Raw genomic sequence first — 13,367 nt, 5'->3', positions numbered from 1 at the left:
TCTAGTCCTATATGGGCAGTAAAGACGGCACGCTACTAAATTGGTTGAAAGGTTGGAGCATCTCCAGCATCAGGCCCTTAATTTCTCCCAAGAGCAATTACTAGGCCTACTAGTAGTTCCATAATAAATTCGGGCAGATGTAAGTCGTTATCAGGAGCTTCTTATCTCATACTTGTACGCAATAGCCATTATCACCTCTACTCTGATAAGAGCCTGTGTCTCACGTTTGAAAAGCTCTGCAAGCAAAAAAATGCAAACCACATAGGGAGCTTCTGTGCGCTAATAATATCCAACCCTCTGTCTAATCAGCTTTTATCCCAATGTCGGCGTTGCACATGAGACTACAAAATATTTATACATAACATCTTCCAAGAAAAGCCACAGAACAAGAGTGGGCTATTCACACAGCTTATAGCGATGGTTGGACTATCATGATCTCGCCATTCCCCCGCTCAACTTCGCTCCCTGGCGATGGCCGCCTCGTCGTGAGGCTTCTTCCAGCTGGTGGTAGTGGACTTGAGACCACCAGCTACCAATACCCCCTCAAACTGATCTCGCCCTCTCCTACAGTAGACCAGAAAAGCGCCTTGGTCTTTCTCTTGTCATACGGAGGTGGCCTAGTTGGTGGTGATGGCGTCAATCTCTCTATTCATGTGCGTCCCGGGTCGAGCCTCAGCCTAGTCACTCAAGGCCACACCAAGATATTCAAGTCTCCTTCGCCTGACGTCTTAACAAGCCAAAAGCTGCGAGTACAGGTGGATGAAGACGCCGCAGTCTGCCTCTTGCCGGACCCTGTTCAGCCATTTGAAGACAGCGTATACGAGCAAACTCAGGTTTTCAATTTGGGTCGCCAGGCATCACTCTGTCTTCTGGACTGGGTTACACAGGGAAGAGTAGCGCGTGGAGAGGACTGGAGTTTCACCACATGGACAGGGCGCAATGAAGTCTGGACACAGGGATCTGAGCCAGGGCAGAAGGGGAGGCTACTCATCAGGGACAATATCATATTGAATCAGGATGGAAGCAAGCTGGTTGGGTTACCGCTGAAGCATACGATGCACAAAATGAGTGTCTTTGGTACCCTCATACTTCGAGGGCCTGTCGTGGAGCCTCTTGGGGATTTCTTCATGGCAGAGTTTGCTTCATCGCCGCGAATCGGGTCTCGGGACTTTCGATCAAAAGAGGACCAAGAGAAGGATCTGGAAGAAAAGTCAGAACTAGAGCGATGGCGTTCACAGAGAATAGCCTTGGAAAGCCAGCAGGGCGTCTTGTGGTCAGCGGCTCAAGTTCGCGGATGTGTCATTGTCAAATTTGGAGCTGCTACGGTGGAGGCTGGGCGGTCATGGATCGGGTCAATGTTGATTAGGGAGGGCAGTATAGCGGCATACTTTGGCGATACTGCTCTCATGTGTGTCCAACCTTGAGGCATTCCGGCACTTGATGTTATTTTTTACGTAGATATCGCACTGTGTATACCTACCGATATATGTATGGATATATTTCGGGAGCCAACTAGCCGAACAATACTAGCTTATATATGAATATATACAGCTCCACGATCCCTATAACAAGAATACCATTCGTTCTACTCTTCTTTTTACCCATTCATATGTCTCATCCGTTCTTTGCATTCCACAGCTACTCGTATTGCTCCCCAGCCTTCCACCTTCATCTCATCAATCGCATCAATCGCATCAATCTCACTTACACCCAGCTTCGGCTTCAACCGCGGTGGAGCACAGCAGCCAGAGTCCACTAAGCCTGATCCAGGCCCCTTCTGTAATCATTCCTTGTCGTCCCCCACCTTGGCGGTTGCAAGCACTAAAAAGAGCCCCGCCAAAACTTTGAATTTTCTAGGTAGACGAAAGCTCGTGCTATCAAAAAGTCGACCTTGTTTGCGCCGATTTGGTTTTCGATGACCTCAGTCGACGTCTCGGCCTCACATCTCACACAGCATGGTTCGCGGAAGAGCTACCGCTACTGGTAGGGGCGTGCGGCGAGGAGGTGCCGCCGCCTCTTCAAGATCTCAGACAACCGGAGGCGATGATCCAAATCCCGGCGAAACGAGCAGCGCAGCGCCGACGGCCAGCATGGCATTGACCGATTCAGGCACCGAACAAGGCACATCATCACAGCCAGCGGCGTCGGCAGTTCGCCGAGGAGCCATGTCCGCACGAGCGGCTCGCGGAGGTGCACCGGCCGGCAGATTTCGACCGAAGAACGTTCGACGAGACGAATCGGAGCGAGACGCATTGGCTCAGCAAGAGCAGCACAAGGCCAGCGAGAGAGCTGCAGAAGAGAGGCGGGCGAGAGGCCGTTCACGATTTCGCAGCAAACGAAGTCGTGGAGATGCAATGGGAAGCAGAGGCGGCGGCTTTGGCCGGCCAGTAGCCGGGGCCAGCGGGCCCTTTTCTTCAGGAGTGGGAGGCCCAGGTACGTCACAAAGCTGGCTGGTGAAGTGGCCGAGAAGGATGTTACTAACATTTCATTGAAATAGGTGGTCCATCTGGCGGAAGTTGGTTTGGGGGTGGTGGTGGAGGAGGTGGTGGTGGCGGCGGCTTCTCAGGGACCGGCAAGTTCGAAGGAAAAGGTGGCCCAGGATTTGGATTCGAAGGCGGCTTCCGAGAAACCAGAATCAACGCCGACAAGCTTCACACGATGGTACACGAGGAGGGCATGGACAGCGAGGACGAGGCGATGCTGGCTGCGCTCCACACCCGACCTGGGGGCGTCATGCCAATGGGTATACTCCGACGAGAACACAAAGAGGCACCAGTTGTTGTCGCCACAACTGCGGAACTGGAAGCAGCAGAGAAGTCGAAAGGCGAGGAAGAGAGCCTCTGGGTTGATGATGAAGCACCTGGAGCATTGCCTCCGGCTGACCAAGCTGAAGAGGGCGATTGGAATACGAGCGACAACAACAAGGCAGTTCAAGTCAAGAAGGAGCCAACAGATGATTGTATGGATTTGGACGTCGAGACGAAGCCGGTCGAAAGCAAGCTGCCTGTGGCGAAATTGAAGGCCAAGAAGCCAACTGCTCAAGACCCAGAGGATAATATGATTCGCACAGACTTGAGTCTCTTGGCCAGCGAGCTTGGCGCCATCACAATCAACGGCGACGGCGAGGACAAGGTCGAGGAGGCCGGTAACAAAGACGGCCGATTATATCTATTCCAATTCCCCCCCACTACTCCCTCCCCTCAAGCAGGTTGCCGCCCCCCCAGCCTCGCGTCAAAGTCAAGGCAGAAGAGCAACAGCCTATCAGTCTACACGACACTCCCGCGAGCGCGTCATCTACAGCAACTCCTGTGGATCTTACCCAGCAGGGCGAGGAGGAAGAGGAAGAGGACGAACTAGACTCAGACGACGAAGAACAAGAGCGCAGAAGCGGCTTCCGGTCACAAGCTCTTTCGAACGGTGGTCTCATCGGACGGCTCAATGTCCGCAAATCTGGCAAAGTCGAACTAGACTGGGGTGGCCGCATTCTGGAAATGAGCCCTGCCGCGGGCATGAACTTCCTCACGACGGCCGTCATCGTCGAGGAGTCGGACGAGAAGCCCCAGAACGGCGTGACGACGGGCGAGAGTATTGGCATGGGCAAGATCATGGGCCGGTTTGTCCTGGCGCCGATATGGAACGAGGAGGAGGAATGGGACGTCGCGCCGGAGGAACTTGAGATTCACGAATCAATGAATGAATAATCTAGGGCAAGGAATAAAGAAAAGAAGGGGACTAAAATCCACCAATAGAAAGGGGATGAGGATGTACATTTAGTATTGTTTACACTACGCATTTTCTACATAGCACATGCTGCCAAGGGGCACTGGATATATACAGGCTGTTATTTTTTTTTTTCCAACATGAATATCTGACTCTACTTGTGTTTTCATGAGTGAAGATGGCCTCTCTGCTGTCGCGAAGCTGTCAAAGTCGGGACCAGCGACAACAATAAAAGTTCGTCATAGCAGCCATAGAGTACTAGCATTTGCAATATACGGAGATAATCATGCCACATGTAAATAGTGCACCTCACATGTCATTCGTCTTTTTTCCCCAAACATTTTCATCCTGTCCTCTTTCAGGATATCCATCCGTCTTTCAACTCCGTAATCCCTCCCCATTCTCATGCACAAGTGCAATCCAAGTAAAATCGTCATCAGCGCTAGTCAAGACGCAGGAACACCAATAGTTCGACTTATAAAAAAAAAACAAGGATGAAGGGCAAAAAAGAGCCAAATGGAAGACATTCCGCGCGACCCCTGCTGGTGCGTCCGAATGCAACTTATGCCTGGAAAAGTATGTAAATACTACACACTACACACTACTTGGACTAAGGCGTGTTCCCCTCCAGCTCTTATAGAGACACACAAGTTTAGCAATCATGTTTTTGGTAGTGCAATGGCTACTGACTGTTTGGTATAATGTTCTTTCTTCTTCTTCATTCGTAACATATAGATTTCATTCTACATGGCCCTGCCTGTAATTCACCTATTTGGCTGCAACCCTCGTGTGAGATATCCGGCACTCGGGCAACCAACATCAGCTCACCCACACATTAACAGAGTTTCATTTCCACCACCCCTCCAAGTTCTCGGCCCCATGTTCCCCAACGTGCATGCAGGCACATACAGTACATTTGATGTAACAATCCTTCGAAAAGACATTCACATAAGGCAGCAAAATGTTGGTGGCATACAAAATCATGCAACATTCAATTCCCAGTCTTCTTCCACTCCTTTTTCCAGACCCTTGCGGTGTCATCCCCCATTCTACTATACATTAGCAAAATAGCATTCATTGCAAAACTCGTATCCCGTAACCCAATTCATAATACATCCATCAAACATGACCCTTTGAAATCTGCCTTGTGAGATTTTATCCGCTCGCCCAACATGTGACGCTGTTACTCCGGTCCCTGCCCGTCCAATGCAGCTAAAGTGGCGTAAACCTGACCCCGTCAAATGAAACAAATGAAACATGAACCCAACATAACTCATTGAACAAAAAGGAAAAGAGGAGGTATCAAAATGCAACAACAATGTAACAAAAAGGAAATCCAACGTCCCCTCTGGTCAGAGTCCCCGATCCCTTAGTAGCCACCTTCTTGGCTCTGAGCTTCGAGACCGTTGAGGTCATCGAATAGAGACGAGTTGGTCTTGTGTGATGCCTCTGTAATGACGCTGCGCGATGGAGCGCGGCCTTGACCTTGGCTAGCATGACTCCTCGCTTGCTCCACGTCCAGTAGAGAAACCGTTGCCGTGCTAGCTTGGGCTTGCTCAATAGTCAAGCCGATGTTTTTCATCGACGTCTCAGGAGGTACTGTCTCGTAGCTGGGCTGGACACTTTTTAGAGAAACGTCGTCGGGCCCAAAGATATGGTCGATGACAGGCGTGGATCGATTTTCGGTAGTCTGCCTCGCATAGGCAGAGGGTGTGCTGTGCGCTGTGCGGCTGCGGCTGCGGAAGGTAGAAGCGAAGCCGTGCACTCTCCACGCGCGGAGTAGAGGGCGGATTGTAGCAAGGCTAGCAGCGATGATGGCTACTCCAGGCTCGATTACGGTCCATGTCATTACTTGTGTTGCCGCAACTATATATCACTTATGTTAGTGCCGGATGGGAGAGAGGTAAAGGCGGACAAGAAACCTACACAGCAAATCATCGAGATCCTTCATCACCGTCAAATATCTGATCCTGATAAGAGTGGCAACACTCGCGCTATTTCGAAAAGACAATTAGCAATTCGTTTACGAAGCTGTTATATTCATCGAAGGAAGAGGCGGTACATACAATATTCCAAGGCCGAGGATGATGATGACAGTTGCTTTGGCTTGAGGGGTCATCTTGACTGACCACAACATCGGTATGGGCAGCAGAGCCTAGGTTTGGGACTGTTAGAGCTCAGTCCATCTCAGAGATTATCAGTACATGGCTCCCTTACATATAACCAGTCCGATAGGATTGTCATCACACTGATGGCGTATGCGGCAGAAACAAGGTCGCTTGTCGATACACACTTTCCGCTCTCAATACGGAAATCCCATTGTTTTTGAATGGGACTGCACTGGAATATGTCGTAGAAGAAAGTGACAAGACTCCAGACGATAACAACGCCCAAGCTAATGCAGATGATCCAGTTGTAGACCTTTCGAGCGGAGACTCGTAGAAGAAATATGCCAATGCTCATTTTGATGAACATCATGTTGAGTATATAAGAGGCCGCCGCCAAGGCTTGCCACTACGAGCAGAGTAAGAAAAAGACTCACAATAATATAAAAAGTTTGGAATGGTCATCTATGAGAAAGAGGGAGGAAGAAGGGAAGCTTTACCATGAGAGCTGTGGCTTGCTCGTCGCCATCTGTGATGGCAGCATTATGCTTGCCCATTCCAGAATGAATACCGTTGAATATGAAAATGCACGAGAGTGTGAAAATAAGCTGTACAGGAGTCTTCAGCCTCTGTCCACTGAGAATCACAAAACACCAGTTAAACTAACCTGAGCCACAAGCATGAGCCAGTCATCCTCCTGGAGACTCCTAATCACCATCGCTCTCGTATATATCCTCAGCCCCACGGCCAGCCAAGTCAGACTGAGGAAGACCACACATATGGCCACTAGAGGGGCGCCATTATACGCGTTCAAGTCGACATATTCATCGGCCATATCGCTCCAACGTCTCGACTTTTTCGACAAGACAGCTGACGACAAGCATAGCACTACCACGGCTGCAACAGAGGTAGAGACGCGGGGGAGTAAAACGAGAGACGAGAAAAGAAAGACGACAAGCCGACGCGGGATGCGAACGGCAAATGAAGAAGAATATAAGCCAAATAGGAAATAAGAAGATATGAACAAGTGACGGTGACGGTGACGGTGACGGCGCAGCGGGTGCTATAACTACAACCGGCAGTCACAAACCGTGTAAGTTTGCTGATTTGTTGGAGAGACGATACGAGTCACAGGCAGATCGGCGCTGGGATCCCAAGCTTCATGGCCCGTCCACATGAGGGTAGCTGTCCGGCGCCTGCTCTTCCCAGGCGGATATTTTGATCTCATCCCACATTGTCCACTCTCATGGCTTGCAGGCATGGTTGTCATGCACCGACCGGGTCGGCGAACTGGGAGCAAACGTGTAACGGGAATAGCTTCCCCATGCTAGCAGTATCAATCAAGTGGGCCGCGACATGAGGCACGACGGCCCGCACTGGTCCGTGAAGGATGCTAATAGTAGCAGCCAGCATTCGAGATACGCCGTTGGTGGTGGTGGCAGCAGTATAGGCAAATTTGAATGTGAATGCGTGATGCACGCAAGGGGGCTCAGAACGCTGTGGCCCATTCAGGCTGCGCGAACCGAGACCCGCAGCGAATACGCCCCTGCCAGGACTGCATCTGAGACAGTCGTAAATCGATCTCGAGAGTCGAATCGTGAGAAACTCAAGTCCCTACGCCAGAAAATAGCGGGGCGGGAGCTACAACAACGACCGCAGAGAGAGACATTGTCCGACACAGGCAGATTCAGAGTTTTACAAACGGGTCAAGCATCGAGCCAGTTGGTGTCTCAACAGCACACATCGTCCTTTCAATGTTTGGCGACAAGGGACGAAAAAAAGGCTTGTAGGAAAGCAGGCCCACGGGAGTGAACCGCAAAGGATCTGACCAACATTAGCGGCGTCCCAACTCCGTCACAGCCCTGAGGCGCGACGCTCAATGGTCCAACAAACCCTTGCCGATTCACAGCAGAGCAGCTCATCACACCGCAGAAAGAGAGAATAAACAGCAGCATCCAAACCATCCAAACCATCCAAACCAGTGCTCGGCGCTCGCTCGCTACCAACAAGAACAGCCCTGCGGCAGACCCCAACACGGTTCGCCAACCCCAGCCTTCTGCTGCTGCTGCTGCTGCTGCTGCTGCAACCTTGATATCTCTGGTGTAAAGAAACGTCTCCACTCACAAATCACTTTCGAGTGTGACGACGATGATGGTGACAAAAAAACTCTCTTTGTGACTGATTTCCCATGACCATCTTCTCTTTTCACTTTTGGGCCCCGTAGCACCCAGCAGATCATCCAAAGGTCCCTCTCAGGGCACCCCATACAAGCCTCAGAGACGCTCCCCTATGGGCACTTCCCATGGACGGGCGGCCGTGGTTGGTCGGAAACTGGCGCCGGGTGCATGAGATGGTGGTAGCCGAAACGAGCGAATCGAAGTCAAGGACTGGGCGATTTACGCGGGTGATTGCAAAGGGCCCGCTTGAGCCCACCCCGGCCAAGATTGCAATGTATACAGCAGCAGCAAGAGTTTCCAAGGTGGGTATTTTTAGGACCGAAAAGGCACCCACGGACAAGGCACGAGCGTAGCTGTTTGCTTCAGTGTCGTCATTGCTCTGGTTCTGCTTCTTTTTTTGGGCATGTCTCATACTCTGCTCTCCTTGTGGCTGATGCGCGCACTCAGGTGAAGAACCAACAGCAGTATGTGACGAAAATAACCATGGAGCAATCAGGCAAAAGTCAACAAAGTCATCGGAGAATTTCCGCATAGACCGCTACCAACAGAAGGTGCTTTTTCCCCGGGTCTTGGGCGAAAATGGACGTGGTGTGGATTAGAAGAGGTCAATAGTGCGGAGTATTACGCGGAGGGGAGCAGAGAGTAAGGCCTGAGACGTGAAACCGCGGAATCACGTTTTCACGGCCCGGCGGGTGCGTGCTTCAGGACGAGTGACACGATCCCACTGCTTATTTACCTACTAGTAGTTTCTCAAATGGTTTGACAGTCTACATTTGCTCGTCAGTTGCAATGACGGCTGAGTAAGGTAGTGGTCGTGATACACGCAGCCAAGCGACCATAATCGACCCCAAACCACATTGTACATCTTCCAGCATACGATAAAGATCCAACCGTTTCAGCAGCTTGATGCAATGCATACGACCATGTCACTGCATCATAGGAGCTTGATTCACGCCAAAGCAAAACATTTAAACGCATGTTTCCAATCATTTCTCCGCATTGTCAGCGCTAAACCCAAGGGAATGAATATGCTATATATACATCATCCCATGATGCCCGTCTTCTATCTTAAACAACTCTTCCCAAAAAACCAAAAAGAGAATGAAACAGAACAAAAACAGAAAAAGGCCTCAGCAGCTGCAAGTCCTCTCTTCCTTTCCCTTTTTTTTTCTTCAACTTGCGCTGAAACAGGGTCCACCCATAAATTCACAATCATAAATACGAGACGCCTTGTATATACCTGAACTGGATATACAAAAAGGAAAAACAAGGAAACGAAAACAATATTAATGCCCCAATGCTCCTAATATGACGAGGAAAGAAAGCTTTAAAAAAAAGACAAAAGTATATGTGATGAAAGGAGAAATTTTAACAACGCAGCAGATATCGATATCTGGCAGTATGTCATAGCGTAGTAGGTAAAAAAAAAACAAGGACGAAAACAGAGCATGTGAGCTTCTTTCGTCGCAGAATTCAAGCCAAGCGGCCAATATTATCCTCATGGGTCGTAGTGCCAGCGTAGGCTGTTTTCCTCAACCCACCATCGGGCGACGAACGCTGCCTTTTCAGCCCAGTGTGCCGCCTCGGCAGATCTCTCGTCCTCAATCTTTTGCAAGAAGGCGCCAAAGTCAAAAGCAACAAGGTGCTTCTCCTCATGAGGCTCGGTGTCCAAGTCGGTAAATCGCCATTCAGTGTTCTCAATGATGGGTACCGTCAGTCTCCAATGTGGCTGGCTGGTGTCACGGACAGCAACGGTGGCGCGACCCGGGTTCATGACGGAAAATTGCCAGTTGGGCTGGCCAGTCTTCTCGCTAAAATTGATGAGCGGTCGGATAAGCGATTGTCCCTCATAATTTTGAATCAAGTCTTTGGCAATGCCGGTCGAGGACTCGGAGAGTGAGCCGGTTTCCAGCAGCAAATCGAGGATTGTGGGCAGAATTTCGTATGAAATAACGGCATCGTTGATGTCGATGGCGGGGAGCTGAGGATGAGAGAAGACAAGCGGAACATGGAAGTTTCCAATATTGGTATTGTAGTATGGTGTAATGCCATCGTTTTCCGGGACAGAAAGGCCGTGGTCGCCGACAAAGATGACCAAGGTCTCGTCCGCAACACCTTGTTCGTCCAGGATATCCAAAACTTTTTGCAGCCAACGATCGACGAATCCAATAGCATTCAGATACTTGGATACGTTTTCTAGCTTGCCAGATTCCTCGCTGGTGATGGGAACGTGCGTAAAGTTCTCAGGAAGCCCAAAGGGGTGGTGCGTGGTGCTGGTCAGATGGGTCAAAAACACTCGCTCGTTGTTTTCCTTGGCCGACTTAAACGCATCACGGACATAATCTTCAATGACATCTTCGGGCATTCCGTAGTAGTTGATATCCTCCACATCCGTCTTACCAAACTTGGCATCGTCACTCTTTAGGTATTCCTTTGAAACGGTATTGTTCGTTGGAAATCCAAGCTGGACCATGAGCTGATCTTGTTTGTCAAAAGTGTTTGTGACCGACATCATGAACGATGACTTCCACTTTTGGGTAGTAAAATCATTCTTGTCAGCGCGCTTCGAAGAATTTGCCAAGTTGAGGTTCATGGCATCAAGAATGTGAGGCAAGCAGGGTTGGTAGATGTGGTGCGAAACTTCAGCGTTGAAATCGCCAACAAGGGGTGACAGTCCACAGAGAGTACCAGTTAAACTTTTGAGCGTGTAAGTGGCGGATGTATGGCAGTTGTTCGCGTTGAGGCCTCCGCGTCGCTTCTTATCCTTGTGCTCAAAGCCATCGTTGTAGTCTCCAGTCAGGAAATTGGCAGTAGGAGTGAGCGTAGAGATCTTCTCTTCGGCTGTTTTTGGCAGTGTGCCGTTCTCAAACGATTCGACAGCAAGTTTATAAAACAAACCGTCCTTCTTGACCGGGAAAGCATCCTTTCTCGTACTTTCGAGCTTGATAAGTACCACGTTCTTGATGTTGATATTTGCCAGCTTTTCGCGAAGCTCAGGGAGGACATCATTGCCGAGGTTTGAGATTTTCAGGGGGTCCTGGGAAGCACGGTAGTGCTTTTCGCCGTTCTCATACCAATCTTGGAAGCCCGGCAGAGGATCCTTTGGCAACCATTCCCATCGAATTGGGTCGGCCAGTGCGGTTTGGTTATCCCAGTTCCACCCAATACTAGTATCAAAGACGGGGGTGAGTGTGGCCAGAATAGGCGAAGAGTGCGCAAAGTCTGCGAAAGGAATCAACGGCAGAGTCCATGACATGTAAGCGTAGGAGCCTTCATCTGGCCGGGCAATGTACAGCACGACCTGAAGCAACATGATGACACCGACCAAGACGTATAGGGCAATGGTCAACTTCGAAGTTGGTCGCATGTCGGAGGCCATGCTAGAGCCGCCAGAGGTGCTGGAGTCGACTTCGTCGTCTTCTTTGCCCATGAGCTCGGATCCAATCTCGATATCTTGCTGCGGGATGTGAGTGTATCTCGAAGTGGGTGTCGCAGGACGGAAACGGGCAGGAAGCTTGCTGTAGAGGAAAGCAAAGGGCCATTTGAGCAAATTCAACCCGAGCCCAGCCAAGAAGTAGAAGATGTCCTGCGTCAGCCAGCTAATGACGAAGATGACGGCCAACACAATAAGGCATGTGAAGAGTCCAGTAACTGCCAGTTTCCACGACGCCGCATCGCTCGCAAGGCCAGCATTGCGCCAATGGGGCTCGGAGCCCGCGACAATAAAAAAGGAGTTGTTAATGGCCGCCAGGGCCAGCACAAAGGTGACGAGGAGCGAGGCCAGTGTTGTGAGGATGATTCGCAGCCACTTCCAGGGGTACAAGTCCGTGTCGAGCAACAGCCGTATTAGTATTAAGAAGGCAGTATCTTGTGTGTAGAATGTGAGGCCCCATTGCGCCATGGAGCGAAAAGCAATGGCTGTTATGTGGGCATATATGTGGACCAACTTGGCGCTGATCACGGCCATGACGCCTATAGCAAACAGAAACCGTCTATTCGCAAATCGAGCAAAGAACGCAGACAGCACCCGCAAAACAGGTGCAGTCAGCAGCGAAACGGTCGACGTAGCGGTATAAAAGTGTCGCCGCGTCGGGCTGGGAATCCGCATGCGAGACGCCATGCCGCTGGTGAAGCGGCGCGTCGATTCCATTGCGGTGGAGGAAGAAGAAAAGGGGGGTTGTCGATGCCGTCCGTTCGATGAGAGTTGAGTCGGGGCCGAGATCGAAATCGAAGTCGAGGTAAAAACCAGAGGCGAAGGCGAGCGAGAGAGCGAGACACACACAGGGGCTATGGCCAAGTGACGCTTCTCATGTCCAACGCGCCGCTGTTGAAGCGGTAGAAAAGAGTGTCCTTGTCTCCTTTCTCGCTGCACAGGCGCCGGTCAAAGCAACGCAAACAAGTAAACAAAACAAGAGAGAAATAAAGAAAAGACCGAATGCAAAGACGAAACCAAAGAAGCGAGTGGTCGCGTGCGCAAAATACCAGACAAAGGGCCGGATCAGGAGAATGAACGAACGAGCGGGTGGCAGCGACAACAAAAGTTCTTGATGGCCGCCACTCCACTAGCGACGCCTTTTTCCTCGTTTTTTTTTCTGGCCTCCGTGCCCCGTACAGTTAGTGGGTTGCGGCGCCTGTGGAAGCAAATCCCGGCGGATGGATTGGAGCGAGTGTCGCGTGCCTGCAATACCGTTAGAGGGAAATGCCCCACATAAGCCGCCTTAGGTAGCCACCCCCCAGTGTAGCGTGCACAGCGAGCCTCTGGTACCTGGGCTGCTGTTTGCAGCAGACGCCCCTTAAAATGAGCGCGCACTGTGCGTACTGCTCTTGCGCCAGATCCTTTGGACAGGGCATCCAAGTACCGGTACGGGGTACAGCATGCTCCTTGCGCCGTATTTTTCTGAACATGAAGCTATTTAGGCATTTGATATGGACGGCTTCATCCATCGTGGCAGGCTAGCATGGCTTTTACTAGTACCTAGGTACGTGGGCCTATATGTGTGTGATGTTCGTGCGTATTAGCGCTGCTACACAACTACTACAAGTATTTGGGCATAGTGACGCACCACTGCCACAATGAGAAGTCGCCGAGGATCAAGATGGCGAGCTTGGCTGGGAGGAGATCAGCGCATTGCGATTGGTAATCGTGGTGTGGCTCGTCTGTTCGTATTATGTAGAACTGCTATTGTTAGCGCTGAGCTCGAGAAGCGCTCCGTGTACAGTATCCGCTTTCGTCAAGAGAGGAGACAACAGCATTGATGCAGGTTTTGGAAATTCACGCCGCAGAATGGAACTCCATCGAGGCTATGTTGAAATGACGCCGATCGGCTAATTACAACAGAGCCCTCTCCACGTCCTCTGCAAGAAG

At 50.7% G+C, this 13,367-nt stretch overlaps 5 protein-coding genes across 5 annotated transcripts; 3 read left to right on the top strand and 2 right to left on the bottom strand.

Moving 5' to 3' along the window:
* Positions 1-92: 92 nt before the first annotated feature.
* On the top strand, positions 93-1,599 carry TrAtP1_011131 (uncharacterized protein). Its single transcript, XM_014093296.2, has 2 exons — positions 93-174; positions 235-1,599. The coding sequence occupies exon 2, from the start codon at positions 432-434 to the stop codon at positions 1,422-1,424; it is 993 nt and encodes a 330-aa protein (XP_013948771.2). The 5' UTR covers positions 93-174; positions 235-431; the 3' UTR covers positions 1,425-1,599.
* Positions 1,600-1,955: 356 nt separating this feature from the next.
* Positions 1,956-3,357, top strand: TrAtP1_011130 (uncharacterized protein; the record flags this gene model as incomplete). The annotated part of the gene is made up of 2 exons (XM_014093295.2): positions 1,956-2,433; positions 2,498-3,357. 2 exons carry the CDS (start codon positions 1,956-1,958, stop codon positions 3,355-3,357), a joined length of 1,338 nt encoding a protein of 445 aa, XP_013948770.2.
* Positions 3,358-3,491: 134 nt separating this feature from the next.
* TrAtP1_011129 (uncharacterized protein) lies at positions 3,492-3,701 on the top strand (the record flags this gene model as incomplete). The annotated part of the gene is made up of 1 exon (XM_066114975.1): positions 3,492-3,701. One exon carries the CDS (start codon positions 3,492-3,494, stop codon positions 3,699-3,701), a length of 210 nt encoding a protein of 69 aa, XP_065971072.1.
* A 1,388-nt stretch (positions 3,702-5,089) lies between these two features.
* On the bottom strand, positions 5,090-6,660 carry TrAtP1_011128 (uncharacterized protein; the record flags this gene model as incomplete). Its single annotated transcript, XM_014093294.2, has 6 exons — positions 5,090-5,586; positions 5,647-5,714; positions 5,787-5,875; positions 5,938-6,234; positions 6,326-6,433; positions 6,493-6,660. The coding sequence occupies 6 exons, from the start codon at positions 6,658-6,660 to the stop codon at positions 5,090-5,092; spliced, it is 1,227 nt and encodes a 408-aa protein (XP_013948769.1).
* Positions 6,661-8,911: 2,251 nt separating this feature from the next.
* On the bottom strand, positions 8,912-12,937 carry TrAtP1_011127 (uncharacterized protein). The gene has a single exon (XM_014093292.2). The coding sequence runs from the start codon at positions 12,150-12,152 to the stop codon at positions 9,501-9,503; it is 2,652 nt and encodes an 883-aa protein (XP_013948767.1). The 5' UTR covers positions 12,153-12,937; the 3' UTR covers positions 8,912-9,500.
* Between the last annotated feature and the right edge of the window lie 430 nt (positions 12,938-13,367).

The sequence above is a fragment of the Trichoderma atroviride genome, chromosome 6, assembly GCF_020647795.1.
Source record: "Trichoderma atroviride chromosome 6, complete sequence".
Classification (NCBI taxonomy): domain Eukaryota; kingdom Fungi; phylum Ascomycota; class Sordariomycetes; order Hypocreales; family Hypocreaceae; genus Trichoderma; species Trichoderma atroviride.
This window is presented reverse-complemented; position numbering and strand designations above follow the sequence as displayed.

Excerpts from the sequence above, each read along its gene's own strand:
- TrAtP1_011131 (XM_014093296.2), top strand. The coding sequence starts at position 432 with ATGATCTCGCCATTCCCCCGCTCAACTTCGCTCCCTGGCGATGGCCGC.
- TrAtP1_011127 (XM_014093292.2), bottom strand. The coding sequence starts at position 12,152 with ATGGAATCGACGCGCCGCTTCACCAGCGGCATGGCGTCTCGCATGCGG.